The sequence below is a fragment of the Cebus imitator genome, unplaced genomic scaffold, assembly GCF_001604975.1.
Source record: "Cebus imitator isolate Cc_AM_T3 unplaced genomic scaffold, Cebus_imitator-1.0 Scaffold79, whole genome shotgun sequence".
NCBI lineage: Eukaryota > Metazoa > Chordata > Mammalia > Primates > Cebidae > Cebus > Cebus imitator.
The window spans coordinates 7,114,201-7,131,202 of NW_016107394.1; the positions used below are offsets into that span (position 1 = coordinate 7,114,201).

General features: G+C 38.1%; 2 protein-coding genes across 8 annotated transcripts in view; both read right to left on the minus strand.

Moving 5' to 3' along the window:
• PAK1 (p21 (RAC1) activated kinase 1) overlaps positions 1-17,002 on the minus strand; it is a 156,851-nt gene that overhangs the window by 53,990 nt on the left and 85,859 nt on the right. For 4 of the 7 annotated variants that reach the window (XM_037740147.1, XM_037740145.1, XM_037740151.1 and 1 more), the window contains one exon: positions 7,861-8,071. In XM_037740147.1, the coding sequence (XP_037596075.1) occupies positions 7,861-8,050 (190 nt within the window). In that variant the 5' untranslated portion in view covers positions 8,051-8,071. The remainder of the gene's footprint in view (positions 1-7,860; positions 8,072-17,002) is intronic. The other 3 variants (XM_037740148.1, XM_017532794.2, XM_037740150.1) reach the window with 1 other exon arrangement.
• Positions 14,428-15,593, minus strand: LOC108307629 (small nuclear ribonucleoprotein Sm D2-like). The gene has a single exon (XM_037740152.1). It carries the CDS (start codon positions 14,902-14,904, stop codon positions 14,551-14,553), a length of 354 nt encoding a protein of 117 aa, XP_037596080.1. The 5' UTR covers positions 14,905-15,593; the 3' UTR covers positions 14,428-14,550.

Sequence of the window (17,002 nt, forward strand, 5' to 3'; positions counted from 1 at the left end):
ACCCAAATGCCCCTCAAGTGATCAATAAAATGTGGTATATCCATATACTATTATTCAGCCATAAAGAGAAATGAAGTACCAATTCATACTACAACACAGATGAATCTTGAAAACATTATGCTAAGTGAAAGAAGTCAGTCAAAAAGGGACATAAACTGTATAATTCCATTAATATGAAATTTCCAGAATAGGCAAATCCATAGACAGAGAGTAGATTAGTGGTTGCCAGCGGAGAAGGGAGAAATGAGGAATGATTGCAATGAGTATAGAGTTTCTTTCTGGAGTGATGAAAATGTATTGGAATTAGTTGTAAGGGCTATACAATCTTATGAATATACTAGAAACCATGAAATTGTACATTTTAAGATGGTGACTTGTACGGCATGTGAGTTATATCTCAATTTTAAAAAAGTGAATGTAATTTAACACATTAAGAAAATAAAGGAGAAAATATATATAACCAATTCAATTAATGCAGAAAAAAGCATTTGCTGAAATGTGGTATCAATTGTGTAAAAATTCTTAGTAAACTAAGATTACAAGGGAGTTTACTTCATCTAATAAAAACTAATTACCAAAAAAAACGCTGGAGCAAACATACTTAATTCTGAAATGCTGAAAGCTTTTCCTGAGATTAAAAATAAAAGAAGGGTATTCCTCCTCACCAGGTGAATATATTCAGTACTATTCTATTCATCACAGTACTAAAGTTAATATCTTCCATACTATTCTATTCATCTAAGTGCTGAAGATATTAACCAGTGCAATTAAGCAAGACAAAGAGGTAAAAGGAGAAGAAACAAAACTATTACAATTTACAGATAATGTGCTAATGTCTGAAAAATCTTCATGGCTGGGCACGGCGGCTCATACCAGTAATCCCACCACTTTGTGGTGGGGAGGTGCAGCAGGTTGGGGATGGGGATCACATGAGGTCAACAGTTCAAGACCAGCCTGGCCAACTTGGTGAAAATCCCGTCTCTACTAAAAATACAAAAAAAAATAAAAAAAATAAAAATAAATTAGCTAGGCATGGTGGCATGCGCCTGTAATCCCAGCTATTCGGAAGGCTGAGGCAAGAGAATCACTGAAACCTGGGAGGCGGAGGTTGAGGTGAGCCGAGATTGCACCACTGCACTCTGGCCTGGGTAACAGAGCAAAACTCCGTCTTAAAAAAAAAAGAAAAGAAAAATCTTCATGTCTCTGAGTAGGTAAAGATTTCAAAAATAGAACCACAAGGCATTAAAAAGGAGATAATTAATAAATTTAATCACATTAAAATTCTATCTCACATCATGCCAAGCATCTGTCTAAGATTACAGGGGAATTTACTTAATCAAATAAAAAGTAAGGGCACAGTAGAAGATATTTATAACATCTATAACTGACAAAAGACTTATATCTAAGTAAGAATTACTACTATTAAGAATTCTTGGCTGGGCGTGGTGGCCCACACCTGTAATCCCAGCACTTTGGGAGGCCAAGGCAGGCGAATAAACTGAGGTCAGGAATTCAAGACCAGCTGGCCAACGTGGTGAAACCGCACCTCTACTAAAAAATACAAAAATTAGCCAGGGGTGGTGTCGGGCACCTGTAATCCCAGCTACTTGGGAGGCTGAGGTAGGGAGAATTGCTGGAACCCACAAGGCGGAGGTTGCAGTGAGTTGAGATGGCGCCACTGCACTCCAGCCTGAGAGACAGAGCGAGACTCCATCTCAAAGAAAAAAAAAAGAATTATTTAACTAAGTTACAGAAAATGTATGTGCTTTGTAAACTAAAGAACTTCACAAACATTAGTTGTCATTAATACAAAAAACTGTTAGGTTTCTCAACCCATTCATTAAGATAGAGAAACTGTGGTTGAGGCAAGAAAGAAGAAAGAATCATTTTGATTTCATGTATCTAGAGATCTTGGGATTGAGAAAATAAAGTGGGAAAAGAAGCTTCCAACCTCACCCATCCCAACTTTAACCCTATCTTTGACCTAGACCAGTTGGCTTTCTGATAGCATGGGAAATGAGGCTGACACTGCAAAATTCCATGTCTCAGTATAGCCATCGAAGATTTAGCACAAATCACTGGCCAATTTTAAAAAATTATTTTTAAGCAGCACCTCTCATTGGCTCCACTAAGCTAATCTGAGCTCAAGGCAGTAAAACATTCCAAACTTGGAAAGATAAACACTGACATAGTCCAATGTTAAAATTAACTTTGCTAAACTCTTCCCAAGCTCAGAGAATTCCACTTTGCTTGTGAAAAGGCAGCCAGAAAAAGATTTCAAACTAAATGCTCAAAGACTTCTTAGAATAAACCAAAGGCTCCAGATCCTAACCACAGGAACCAGGCTTTTCCACAGGGAATTCTGCAACTCAGCATCACCTATTACAGGCCCTCAATTACAGCTTCTCTTTCCAATCATTTATGCATCCCCCAGGCACATACTGAGGCCATGCTGGAGAGGTCAGCATTAGGTAATGCCCAAAGACATTCTACCCACTGGCAGCTCAAATCTCAACCATTACTGCAGCCCACAGGCAACTCTTCTTTCTCATCTCCCAAAAATCGCTCAAGAGACCCAAGATGATTCCTCTAGAAATTCTGACTCCAAAAGTCTGGATGGAATCCAGGCATCAGTATTTTTTATTTTATTTATTTATTTATGAGACAGAGTTTTGCTCTGTCACTCAGGCTAGAGTGCAGTGGTGTGATCTCAGTTCACTGCAACCTCTTTATTTATTTATTTTTGATACGGAGTTTTGCTCTGTCACTCAGCCTGAAGAGCAGTGGCATGATCTCAGCTCACTATAACCTCTGCCTCCTGAGCTCTAGCAATTATCCTGCCTTAGCCTCCTGACTAGCTGGAATTACAGGCGCCTGCCACCATGTCCAGCTAATTTTTGTATTTTTAGTAGAGACGGGGTTTCACCATGTTGGTCAGGCTGGTCTCGAACTTCTAACCTCAAGTAATCCGCCTGCCTTGCCCTCCCAAAGTGCTGGGATTATAGGCGTGAGTCATCACACCCGGCCAATTTTTTTTTTTTGGAGGGGGGCGGTAATGGAGTTTCGCTCCATTGCCCAGGCTGGAGTGCAGGTGGCACAATCTTGGCTCATTGCAACTTCTGCCTCCCAGATTCAAGCAATTCTCCTGCCTCAACCTCCCAGATATTTGGGATTGCAGGTACCCACCACCACACCCAGTTAACTTTTGCATTTTGGTAGAGACAGCGTTTTGCCGTGATGGCAGGCTGGTCGCGAACTCCGGACCTCAAGTGATCTGCCTGCCTTGGCCTCGCAAACTGCTGGGATCACAGGCATGAACTACTGCAACTCCCAACCTCCTGTATTTTTTCAAAGCACCATGAGTGAGTCCAATGTGTAATCAGAGTTGAGAACAACTAAGAGAGATAGTTATGTTACAGTGGAACGATCATTTAGGAAGACTTAGTACCACCCTCAGCCCTCCCACTTTCCACTTCTGAGACCCTGAGCAACTTATTTTACTCTAAGCCTTAGCCTCCCCAACTAAAAATGAATTATTGTAGATATCAAAAAAAGAGGTTTCCATTTTTTTTTCCTCATATTTATATTCTATCTTAGTTTAGAAAATGCTTTTATATTTACTATGTCAAATGACAAAAGCCTACTAATGATATAGGGTGAATGGGAAGTAAGGATACTGCAATTAAAAGAAATTAAAAAGCATAACTATACAGCTAGCATAAATGCTCAAATACTACATGAAGGGCATACCACTTCAAAGACTACTAGCATTGCTGTGTATCCTGCTAGGACTAAGTTGAGCAGCTTACTGGTTGAACAAAGTCTCCAAATAAAAGAAAAATACCTCAGGCTTCTTTCATTTTGATGTATGCATTAATTTTAGCCATCAAGGGTCTTAAAGCAAAGGGACAAAACCTATGTGCCCAGGGAAATATAGAAAATCTATAGCCAAAGGATGAAAGATTGTTAGATCATTTTGAAGAACTTCTTCTAACTCTGTTTTCTACCTCTATGCTTTCAACCTATAGAGATGTAGTTTTGATCTTGAAGCTATGAGATGTATTTTCAGATCAGATTTAGCCTAGGGTTACTCAGCTAGGATTTTCTACAGCTCTGTCACTGAATAAAGTATGTTACAATGGCCTAGTTTGTTTTCACCTATACAGACAAGCCTGATCTAGCCACACCTTTGCAATATCTCATTTATGTAATTATAGGATTCCAAAGCCAAAAGAAACTGTACATGCCTACTGCTCTGACTCTCACCTTTTTTAGATGAAGGCACTGACGTATACAGAGAAATAATTGACCCAGATCAGACAGCCAATTTATGGTAGAACCAAGATTATAATCCCAATATCTGGAACCCCACTTTCCCATTTAGCACATAAGATTGTCTCTTCAGGTCCCAATGATGTCTGAAGGCTCTGCTTCCATCTGCTGTTTCAGACAGGAATCTTCTTTTTCAAAAATCAGCTTTATTAAGATATAATTCACTTACCAAGCAATTCACCCATATAGTGTAAAATTCAATGGCATTTAGTATATTTAGAGAGCTAGAAAGGCATCACCAAAATCAATTTTATAACATTTCATCACTACAAAGAGAAACCCCACCTCTCTTAGCAATCACCTCCTAGTTTTAATTGCCTCTCCCTATCTGCAGCCGTAGGCAACTACTAATCTACTTCCTATCTATGAATTTACCAATGCTACACATTTCCTAAAAATGGAATCATACTATATGTGATCCTTTGTAACTGGCTTCTTTCACTTAACACAGCGTTTTCAAGGTTCATTCATGTCATGGCATGGATCAAAACTTCATGTCTTTGTTATATTTCATTATATGGATAGTCCACATTTTATTTATCTATTCATCAGCTGATGGGAATTTGGGTTGTTTCCACTTTTTGGCTATTAGGAATGCTGCTATAAACATTCATGTACTGCTGGTAACTCTATGTTTATCTGTTTGAGGAACTGCCAGACTGTTTTCCACAGAGGCTGTACCATTTTACATTCCCACCAGCAATTACGAGGGTGGCAATTTCTCCATATCCTCACTAACACTTGTTATTATCTTTTTTATTATAGCCATCCTAGTGAGTGTGAAGTGGTATCTCATTATGGTTTTGATTTCCACTTTTTGGAAATCAATGGCTAATGATTTCAGCATCTATTCATGTGCTTATTGGTCATTTGCATATGTTCTTTGGAGATATGTCTATTTAGATATTTTGCCCATTTTAAAATTATTTGTCTTTTGGTTGTTGACTTGTAATAGTTTTTCTTTATATAATTTAGATATGTATCCATTATAAAGTACATGATTTGGGAAAATTTTCTCTTTCCTGTGTGTTTTTGCTTTCTGGATGGTGCCCTTTAAAACATAAATGTTTTATGTTTTAAAGTTTTATGTTTTATGTTTTTAGTTTTGATGATGCCCACTGGAAGAGAATCTTATTACCTTCCTAGTTTGAGTCAGCAAGAACAATTTAAACTTTTTAATTTAAAAAGTCCTCTTTCACCACATGTAGACACTTGGGCTGAAAGCCTGTTTATTTATAGAGATCAAGAACACCGGTTAAGATAAAATATTTTTTTAAAAATACACATCTAAATTGAGGGATAAACTAAGCGGCTATATATGCGGAAGAAGATTGCAGGGCATTTACCACTGGCTCAGATCATACCCCTTGTACCAAGGAAGTTGGCAGCTACTATATGAATGAATTGGTCAGGAAATCAAAGTTAAGCACATGTCTTTTTATTTTATTTTATTTTTATTTTTATTTTTATTTTTATTTTGAGATGGAGTTTTGCTCTTCTTGCCCAGGCTGGAGTAAAATGGCGCGATCTTGGCTCACTGCAACCTCCGCCTCCCAGGTTCAAGCAATACTCCTGCCTCAGCCTCCTGAGTAGCTGGGATTATAGGCACCCACCACCACACCCAGCTAATTTTTTGTATTTTAGTAGAGATGGGGTGTCACCATGTTGGCTGGTCTCAAACTCCTGACTTCAGGTGATCCACCCGCCTTGGCCTCCCGAAGTTGTGGGATTACAGGCGTGAGCCACTGTGCCAGGCCTATTTTATTTTTTTTTAAGACAGGATCTCACTGTGTCACCCAGGCTGGAGTGCAATGGCATGATCATAGCTCAGTGTAGCTTCAAATTCCTGGGCTCAAGCAATCCTCCTGCCTTAGCCTCCCAAGCAGCTGGTAGTACAGGCACATGCCACCATGCCCAGCTTTTTTTTTTTAAGTAGAGGCAACGTCTTGCTATGTTGCCCAGGCTGGTCTCAAACTCCTGAGCTCAAGTGATCTTCCCACCTCACCCTCCCAAAGTGTTGGGATTACAGGCATTAGCCACTGTGCCTGGCCTTCTTTTCTATCCAATCTCACAAACCTACAGGGAAGGTAGAGTAGAAGGACTTATACACATAAAGATACAAGCCCAATGTACTCATTAAAAGTCCTTAATATTTCTCATTTTACTTATAAAACAAACATTTACTATACATGAGATCTGCTTATAAGACGTATCTATATAAAGACACCACAAATGCAATGTGTTCAAAATCATCATCTTCCCTGCTCTCCAATCACCAACACTCCTAATTCATTCCTTCTTTCTGTGTTCTCTATTTGGCTAATGACACTACCATCTACCATGACACTACCGTCTACCATCTCCCCCGATCTGTAGTTAGGCATGAGATATTTTCTGCAATTCACCATTGTGCTAGTTGTATCTGCTCTACCGTGGCAGGCTTATATATAAAAAACGTGTCTCAGTTCTGATTTTACCATATAGTCTACTAGCTATGCCTCCCAGTTTCTATTCATCAACAAAGGAGTAAAGAGGCAGACAACATTCAAGTACCTTCTGTGTAGAAAGTGCTCTATTAGGAACTTTGTATGTAGTCTTCACAACAACTCTGTGAGCTAATATCTCAGTTTTAAAGATAGGAAACTAAAGATCAAGCAGTTAACTGACATGCCTAAGATCACAAAGCTGGTAAGTGGTGACCCAGCTCCATCTAAATCAGAAGCTCATGAAAACTACTTACACACAGAAAGCCAGTATCTTTAGCATGCCATAAGGATAGGGCCCAGCAAATATACCGAGAACTTTACCAGAGCAACAGCCACTTAAATCAACATTATTGGTATCAAACAAAATACATCTTTTGTTGTGGACACCAAAACCTTTATTTTACAACCTTGTCCACAAGGATCTTGGTGACCTTTTCATATACACTGTTAAAATCCTGATTACTCTTCTATTAATAGAAGTTTTATCAATAAAAAGGAAATAAGCCTGCCCGGTATGAATTATTCATAGTAAACTCATGCTGAATCCTAGTTATCTCTGCATCTTTTTCTCAGTTGTTACTTGCCATTCTTATTGATACATACTCCCCAAACCTGAAAGTGGGACTAGGAAGTCAGAATAAAGAAAAGGCAATCCAGACTTTGGAAAGAAAACATTTCCAATTGAAACTAATTCTGGGGTAAAAAAAATTCCAAATAAAGACATTTTAATTTTTCTTACATTTTGTGACTTCATAAACAGTTTAAAAACTTAAAAAGTAAATAAATAAATCACTTCAGATTGTCCCAAATCTGGCAAGAGCATAATTATTCTCTTACAATTTTGCTCAGATACAGTTAATACAGTATAAAAATAGGTCTATTTTCCTTTTGGCTTCAGCCACTTTAGGAAGAAAGGGAAATATTTAACTAGAAAAATAGCATTAAAGGAAAATTAAGTCAAAGATGATAGATCTTTTATCCAGGTAACTCAAAATAATTTTTTTAAAGCATACAAATGATGAGAAGAAATCAAATACTGTACTTTTATCTCCAGGTAAGATGGATCTGTAAAATCGGTCCTTCTTTTTCTTCTCTTCTGGGTTTGGAGGCAGAGGTTTAGAACCATGGTTTAGGGTTCCAGCATCTTTGCTGCCGGCTCCAATCATGGTGCTGGTATTTCTCATCGGAGGGGCTGGGGGTTTGTCTTGAATGTCTAGGCCGTTATTTGACATTGTCACCACCAGCAGCAGCTACTAGAATCAGAAATGACAATATAACTCTCTTATTATTTTTGACCAAAAGGAAATACATGTTAAAAAAAAAATGCAAAGAATCCAAATTATACAGCCCTTCCTTCAGGGCCCAGCTCAAGCCTTCCATTGCATACCATGATACTGCTAACCTATTCAGTCAATAACACTCACTGATGTATAAATGCCTATTATGTGCCAAGAACAGCTGAAAAATCACAATATCTTGCTTTTCTCTGCATTCCCATTCTGAGACATTGAAGAGCATGGAAAACCACCATGATGTAGTTGAAAGCAGAAATTTGGCCTAGCAAAAACTAAGCGTGAATCCCAGTACCACTTACTAACTTTAGAGAAATTCTTTAATGTCTTAGGCTTCATTTATTCACCTATGTGAAGATTAAATAAAACTGCTAACAACATTCCACATAGTGAATTCTCTGCCAACCTCTAATTTTATAACCTTAGACAATTTACACTTTCCCTCTCAGGAATGGACTATAACAAGGGTCAGCAAAGCTGCTGTTTTTGTAAACAGTTTTACTGGAACACAGCTTCACCCATTCATTTATGAATTGTCTATGGCTTTTTTTTTTACCGGACACTGGCAGAGTTTAGTAGCTGCAACAGAGACTGCATGTCCACAAACTTAAAATATTTACCATCTTGCCCTTTACAACAAGTTTGCTGACCCCTGAGACTATATAATCTCTCCAGTAACTCCCTCCTCTAAAATTCTACCTTGTTCTTTAAAAAAGAGATGGGATTCTTGCTCTGTCACCCAGGCTGGAATGCAGTGGTGTAATGATAGCTCATTGCAACCTCAAACTCCAAGGCTCAAGAGATCCTCCCACCTCAGCCTCCAGAGTAGCTGGGACTACATGCATGCACCACCACGCCCAGCTAATTAAAAAAAATTTTTAGAGACAGGGTCTTGCTATGTTGGCCAGGCTCATCTCAAACTCCAGGTCTCAATCAATCCTCCCACCTCAGTCTCCCAAGCAGCTGGAATTACAGGCAAGAGCCACTGTGCCTGGCTTTCTTCTTCTAAATATAAAATAGTCAATGCAATAACCATCTTGTCCTATATGGTGTAGAATTTACTGGCAAATTCTCCAGTCCTTCTGAGAAACAGAAGGAATAAAATCTAAAAGATGGATAGGCCGGGCACAGTGGCTCACACCTATAATCCCAGCACTTTGGGAGGTGAAGGCGGGTAGATCACTTGAGGTCAGGAGTTTCAGACCAGCTTGGCCAACATGGTGAAATCCCCTCTCTACTAAAAATACAAAATTAGCCAGGCATGGTGGCAGGTGCCTGTAATAATCCTAACTACTCAGGAGGCTGAGGCAAGAGAATCACCTGAACTCGGGAGGCAGAGGCTACAGAGAGCTGAGATCGCACCACTGTACTCCAGCCTGGGTGACAGAGATGCTGTTTCTAAATAAATAAATAATAAAAGATGGGGGGAGGAAATTCCCTATCACACATTATCAATAGTTTTAATGAAAATATATTATTACCTTAAAATAAATAAATGTCCTTGACAATGGATAGATATGAATATATCCAGTTAAAAATGTTTCTCATTAGTCTTTCATGCTGCAGTAGAAATTATATATTTAACCATGATTATTTAAAATATAAGCTCCTTGGAGTTAAACACAATACTGCTTTAGTGAATAATGGGTTCAAAAGACCAGCACAATAATCACCAAGGGCTTTCAGAAATACAGATATCCTGTTTTGCCCCCATAAACTTTGACTCAAAATGGCTGAATTAAGGCCTAAATTCTGTATTTGGAAAATTAGTGATCCCACTGCCAGTCAGATTTGAATACCACTGCTTCAGACATCAATTACTTAAATACTATAAATAAAATCTATAGGTTTTTTTTTTTTTTTAACAATTTCTAATGAATAAAGAACTGATTCCCCCCACATCCAGTTTTTTCCTTAATTCTTTATCCAGGGGCTGTCAGTAATCTTAAAACATACTACTTTTCTACTTTTAAAACCCCTCATTGACATCTCAGGATAAAAGCTGAAGTTTTTGGCTTGCTTTTAGAAGCCCTCTGTTATTTGATCAAACTCACCCATTAGTCTCATTCCCTCCACTACTACTCCCTCTAATTTCCCTTATACTCTATCCACACCCAACTTCTCTAACTTCTTCAAATATCCCATAGCTTTTACACTTCTGTCCCTTTGTGCATGCTGATACCTCTGCCTAGAATACCAATTTCCCTGTGTTCCAACTATGAATTCACTCATCCTTCAAGGCTTAATTCAATTGCTTTTTGATGAACCCATTTGGAAATGTGTCATCACTTCAAGAAGTTAGGTGCCCCCTCCTCCATGTTCCCAAAGCAATGGTAACTTTCCAGGTTATCCTTTTTATTATTGCTGTTATAATTGTTTACAGGTATGTCTTCCCTAGGATCTAGAATGTTCTTCAAATATTGGGCCTTATTTTGTCATCTTTGCAATTCAACAATGCTTTATATAGTATATAGCTCACAGTGAACTGAAATATTTTGAATAATCAAACTTTGCATAGAGATATATATCTTGCCTTTAGGAAGTTTAACACAGATAAAATTCAAGGTTGTTCACTATGTGACATCTACCTGCCTTAAAACTAAGTCACTACACCTAGCACAGCCTAATTCAAACCACGCCTCAGAAATCTGTTCCTCTTACTTGCCAAGTATTCTTACTTATTTATTTATACACACACACACTCACAGACACACAGACATAGACACAGACACACCCCAACGTGCTTCCTGTCTGTCAATGATTTCTCCCTTCTCTGACAGATAAAAATTTTACTCATCCATCAAGGCCAAACCCTAACCCCACTTCTTTGCATAATTCATCCTGACCCACCTTTGGCAAACCAACTGCTCCTTCTCTTTTTAAACAAAAGAAATCAAATAAGCAAAAACCATCTTGTTAATGCAGATTAACTCTGTGAGTGATGCCATTTCTTCCAGTTTCACTTCCCAGATTTACCATTGTTTTCCCTCCCAGCTGTAACTCAAGTCCCTCAGCTCTCCAAAGAGAACTTTTACTGTCTCAGTTCTCAAGTGTACCTTCCCACTCTAGGCTGCCAGTTCCAAAATTACATACCCTGCAGCCACCTGATACCCTAGTCAAGCCCTAGTCAAGCCCTTCCTTACCTCCCAGATCCTTCAACCAACAGCTTCATTGACTGTAACTTCATTTCAGGCCCACAGCCCATGATTATGCCAAGAAAGGTTTTGCCAGCCTTCCTGATACAGGCTTTTCTCCATTTCTCAGTCCTTTTACTATGTTTGGAGAATTCTGTGGTAAATCTTCACTTTCAAAGAGATTCCATTATTACATAAAACCTAAAATATGTGTTGGAATCTAATTTGAATTCTTTTACCACATTCCAACCTAGGTCATCCAGAGTATGCTTGAAAAGTTGCAAGGACAGGAAATCTAAAATCTCCAAAGACTGCTTATTCTATCTTTGATCATCTCAGTTAATGAGTTATCACTTATAATAAGCTCTTACACTGCACTGCAATAAATTGTTTACAGATTTGCTTTCCCTTTCACCACTCTCCCCTGCTAGACTTAGACTATGAACACCTCAAGAACAAAGTTTATGTCCTATGTATTTCTCGATCCACAACACTAGGCCTGGCACAGAATAGGTAATCAATAAAGATGTGTTGAATACCCTCAGTATTTTCTCTTTCATTTCAACCCTGGTGAATCTGGCGATTATGAGGGCAGCCAGAGAGAAAGGTCAGGTGACCCATAAAGGGAAGCCTATCAGACTCACAGCAGATCTCTCAGCAGAAACCCTACAAGACAGAAGAGAGTGGGGCCAATATTCAACATCCTTAAAGAAAAGAACTTTCAACCCAGAATTTTACATCCCGCCAAACTAAGCTTCATAAGCGAAGGAAAAATAAAATCTTTTGTGAACAAGCAAGCACTCAGAGATTTCATCACCACCAGGCCTGCTTTACAAGAGCTTCTGAAAGAACCACTACAAACAGAAAGGAACAACCAGTATCAGCCTTTCTAAAAAATACCAAAAAATAAAGAACATCAACATAATTAAGAACTTGCATCAACTAATGGGTAAAACAGCCAGCTAACATTAAATGGCAGTATCAAACTCACATATATTGTTATTAATTCTAAATTTAATCGACTAAATCCCCCAATCCAAAGACACAGACAGGCAAAAAAAGCCAAGACCCATTGGTATGCTACATCCAGATCCATCTCACATGCAAGGATACACAAAGATTCAAAACAAAGGGATGGAGAAAAATTTACCAACCAAATGGAGAGCAAAAATAAATAAATAAATAGAAAGCAGGAGTTGCAATTTTTGCTGATAAAATAGACGTTAAAGCAACAAAGATCAAAAGAAGCAAAGAAGGATATTACATAATAAAAGGATCAATGTAACAAGAAGAGCTAAATATCCTAGATATATACGCACCCAATACAGGAATACCCAGATATATAAGACTTATCAAGAGACTTGGACTCCCACATAATAATAGTGGGAGACTTCAACATCAATATTAGACAGATCACTGAGACAGAAAGTTAACATCGATATCCAGGACTTGAACTCAAATCCAGAACAAGTAGACTTAATTAACATTTATAGAACTCTCCACTTTAAATACACAAAATATACACTCTTATCAGTACCATATCACACCTATTTATAGGTTTAAATGAAATACAGGTTGGCTGCTTGTTAATTATTTTCTTCCCTCATTTTTTTTTATGTCTCTATTATTAAACACAATTAAGGCATACCCATTTTTAGACTGCATTCTACCCCGGGCAATAAAGCAACAGCCCTGTTCTCTCTCCCTCTTCCTCTTCCTCTTTCTTCCTCTCCTTCATTCTTTTTTTTTATTATTATTCTTTCTCTTTCTTTCTCTCTTTCTTAAAAAAAAAAAAATAATGAATGAGCTCCCACCCTTTTTAGAGTGGAGGAGTTAAAAAAAAAAGAAAAAAAAGAAAAATGATTGTGGAGCCAAGAGATAATAGACAATATGTAGCAGCCACATGTCCTGACTTAAGAATCCACTTGCCTTACCTCCCTTCTCACCTCCCTCCAGGTATCCATCAACAAAGAACAAGACGGGGGCGCACACACACTGGCTTTTATTTTCATAACTATTTACCTACATAGTCATGTCTGTCTGTAAGAAATAGAAATCGTTCTAAGTGTTTACTGGAAATAAATTAGGAAAAGTTTAAACAAATAGGAGAGATACTGTTAAAGAGTAAACGTTTAAACACAAGTAGTGAAGTCTAGTAAAAATTATTTCAGAAAAATAATAGTCTCCTCCATTCCCAATCTGTTTACCGACACAAATTTTAAAAAAGTTTGCTTCTTTTATAAATTTATGTTCCCTTTTTCATTTTCTAGGTCACCACATCTGCTTAGCTTACACCATTAAAAATTTGCATAGAAAATAAGTTATAGTTCTCCATATTTTCCAACCCAACTATATCTGGAAAAAAAAAAAAAAAAAAAAGATTTGTTGAATAAACAAATGAATAGACAAAGAAAAAACTTACTTCTGTTAGTACTAAATCCTTTATCTTAGAGCTATTCAGAAAAGATCACTATCTGTTCCCTGGACAGAACTTTAAATACCTGAAATACTCTTTCAAGACCCCCCAAATCTATTTCCTCAATGCCAAACATTTCCAGGAACTTCACCTGTACTCACAGAACACAATTTTGTGCTTTCTTGATTACTTCCTTCTAAACTTACTTAACTTAGGGTTTTATACTACTTTCCAGTTTTCCTGCAGTCCTCCAACCATCCCTTTCCTATAGGTTCTCTTTCCTCTTTTTACACTCATTGATCCCTTCAATGGTCACTTTGTATATCTACACTCACCATAATAATTAGCATATTTTTAAACCTATACCATTTTAAACTTTGTTTACAGGAAAACAGATCCAAAATAAGAAACATACTCAACTTTTGAAAAAGGAGAGCAAATATACCTTCATCTTCTAATAGTCTCTGTATACCAAAGGTTTGGAAGAATGAAAAACCAATGCCTCCAACATGCTGCAATATAAAGCTAGGCATGAGGCCAACCATTATGACAGCTCAGATAGCACCCTTCAATTCATCCTGAACAACAAATGACTACAACAGACAGAGAGAAAGACAGAGTGATCACATTTTACCAATGCCCCAGAGGCTCAGGGAACCTAATAATTTATGAGCAACTAATCATATTGAAGTATTAATTATGAATCAACTGAATGACTCTATAATTAATGCAAGAGCACTGTGAGGTTTCAAAAAGTAGGGCAATATTTTATTTTATTATTATTTTTTTTTTACAAAAAACCACAGAGCTTTATTATTCTCAACACCAGCGGCAGCGGTCTCCATAGGATAGGGGAGTGAGTTCTGTCGATGGGTAGGGATGGGAGGCCCCTACTTGCCGGCGATGAATGGGTTCCGCAGGACCCCGATAACCGAGTCCCGGTGCAGGAACAACTTGGAGATGTAGCGGTCTTTGTTGACTGGCCTGGACTTCTTGCCCTTGCTGCTCTTGGGTACCTCAGTCCACATCTCTTTCACATTCTCCAGCACCAAGTTGCAGTGCCTGTTGAAGACCTTTACGCGGCACAGGAGTTTCTTATTGTTGCCACAGTTGATGAGCTCTTGGGTGTTATTCTTGACGGACTGAGTGAGCAGAGAGAGTGGACCTGTGTTAAATTCCTCCTCCTCTTGCTTCTGCAGCTCCTGTGGGGTCATCTCGCTCTCGGGCTTGTTAAGGAGGCTCATGTTGGTCACTATGCTCTCAGTTCACTCCTGTTTCCTCCGCGTTGCTCGGTAGGACAATATTTTAAAAGATGGTTGGAATTAAAGTCAGGAGACCCAAGTTTAAGTCCTGGCTCTGCCATTTATAAGCCATGGCTCCTGTAGAAGACCCATCATCTATGGCCTGTAATTTGATATTTCTTAGTATGCAGTCTCTAGACTTAATACTGGTCAAGAGGCAACCAAGGAGGGGAAGTGATTTGTGCCTCTTTTGAAGCATGCTATAAAAAGCATAAAGATACAGTGCTACAGTAGAAAGAAAGTAAAGAAAACACCTTTCAGGTAGCCACTATGTGTAAAGTACTTTACATACTGATTCAAAGTAGTCAGGGATTCAGGGAAGGAATGTGCTCACCAACAACTACCTCTTTCTACTCATTACCTTGGATTCTACAGTCACTGGTATAAAACAGAACCAAGTTAAAGATTTTAAGATGCACCTAACATCAAAGCCAGAGGCAACCTTGGATGTCATCTAACTTGATTGCCTAATGACACAGTAGGAATACTGAAGTCCAGAGTGCAAGAAGAAATCACCTAAGATCACACAGATAGAACCTTCTTTAAACTGGCAGAAATTTTACTTATCCTTCCCAGCAAAACTCAAACCTCATCTTAATTTTTAATTTTTGTGGGTACCTAGTAGGTGTATATATTTACGGAATACATGAGATATTTTAGACACAGGCATGCAATGTGAAATAATCACATCATGGAGAATGAGGTATTCATCCCTTCAGACATTTATCCTTTGTGTTACAAACAACCCAATTATACTTTTAGTTATTTTTAAATGTTCAAGTTATTGTTGATTATAGTCACCCTGTTGTGCTATCAAATAGTAGGTCTTATTTATTCTTTCTATTTTTTTGTACCCATCAACCATCCGTTCCTTCCCACTAGCCCTCCACTACTCTTTCCAGCCACTGGTAACCATCCTTCTATTATCTATGTCCATTAGCTCAATTGTTTTAATTTTTAGATCCCACAAATAAGTGAGAACATGTGATGTTTGTCTTTCTGTCCCTGGCTTATTTCACTTAAGATAATGATCTCCAGTTCCATCCATGTTGTTGCAAATGCAAGATCTCATTCTTTCTTGCGACTGAATAGTACTCCACTGTGCATATGTACCACATGTTCTTTATCCTTTCATCTGTAAATGGACACTGTGATTGCTTTCAAATCTTAGCTATTGTGAACCGTGCTGCAACAAACAGGAGTGCATATATCTCTTCAATATCTTTCTTGTGGGTAGATACCCAGCAGTGGGATTGCTCAATCATATGGCAGGTCTATTTTTGGTTTTTTTCTTTTTTTTTTTTTTAATCAGACCTCATCTTTAAACTCTCTGCCAAAGGATTTTCCAACTATACTGTTCTTGAGGTAATTCTAGCCCCTTTGTGTTCTGCTACTTCTGATTTATGGTTAGTTCAGTCAAATCTGGCAAATGGCATATATAAAAATATATTAGCACATTTGGGCTGGACTTGACTGACATTTACTAAATGTCTACCATGAGCTAAATACTAGAGAAGATAAATGAATTCTTATTCCTCCAATCAAAAAAATATAAATACAGAATATGTAAGTAAACACACGTGAAAGTTATGTACACCTTTTGCTGCAGTTGCAGGTTCTTCATTCAAGTGCAGTTAAAATCAATAAACTTTTATATGTAAGGTGCTATGTATGCTAGAAGCCAAGCATAGATGAAAGAAGACAGATAGGTAGATAGACAGACAGATAGATAATGAATAAGATACGACTTGACTCTAGAGACTATCATCATCTAGTTAGCAAGGGGCAGGACCTAGAAAACCATAATGCTAGGCCAATTGTGAATAGTGCTATAGAACAACACAAAGAGTAAAATGTCCAAACACAAAGGAAAGAAAGGTTAAATTGAATTTGAATGATCAGTGAAGTTTCAGAAAAGAGGTGGTAGTAAGAGTAGCAGCTTAAGGCCGGGCGCGGTGGCTCAAGCCTGTAATCCCAGCACTGTGGGAGGCCGAGGCGGGTGGATCACGAGGTCAAGAGATCGAGACCATCCTGGTCAACA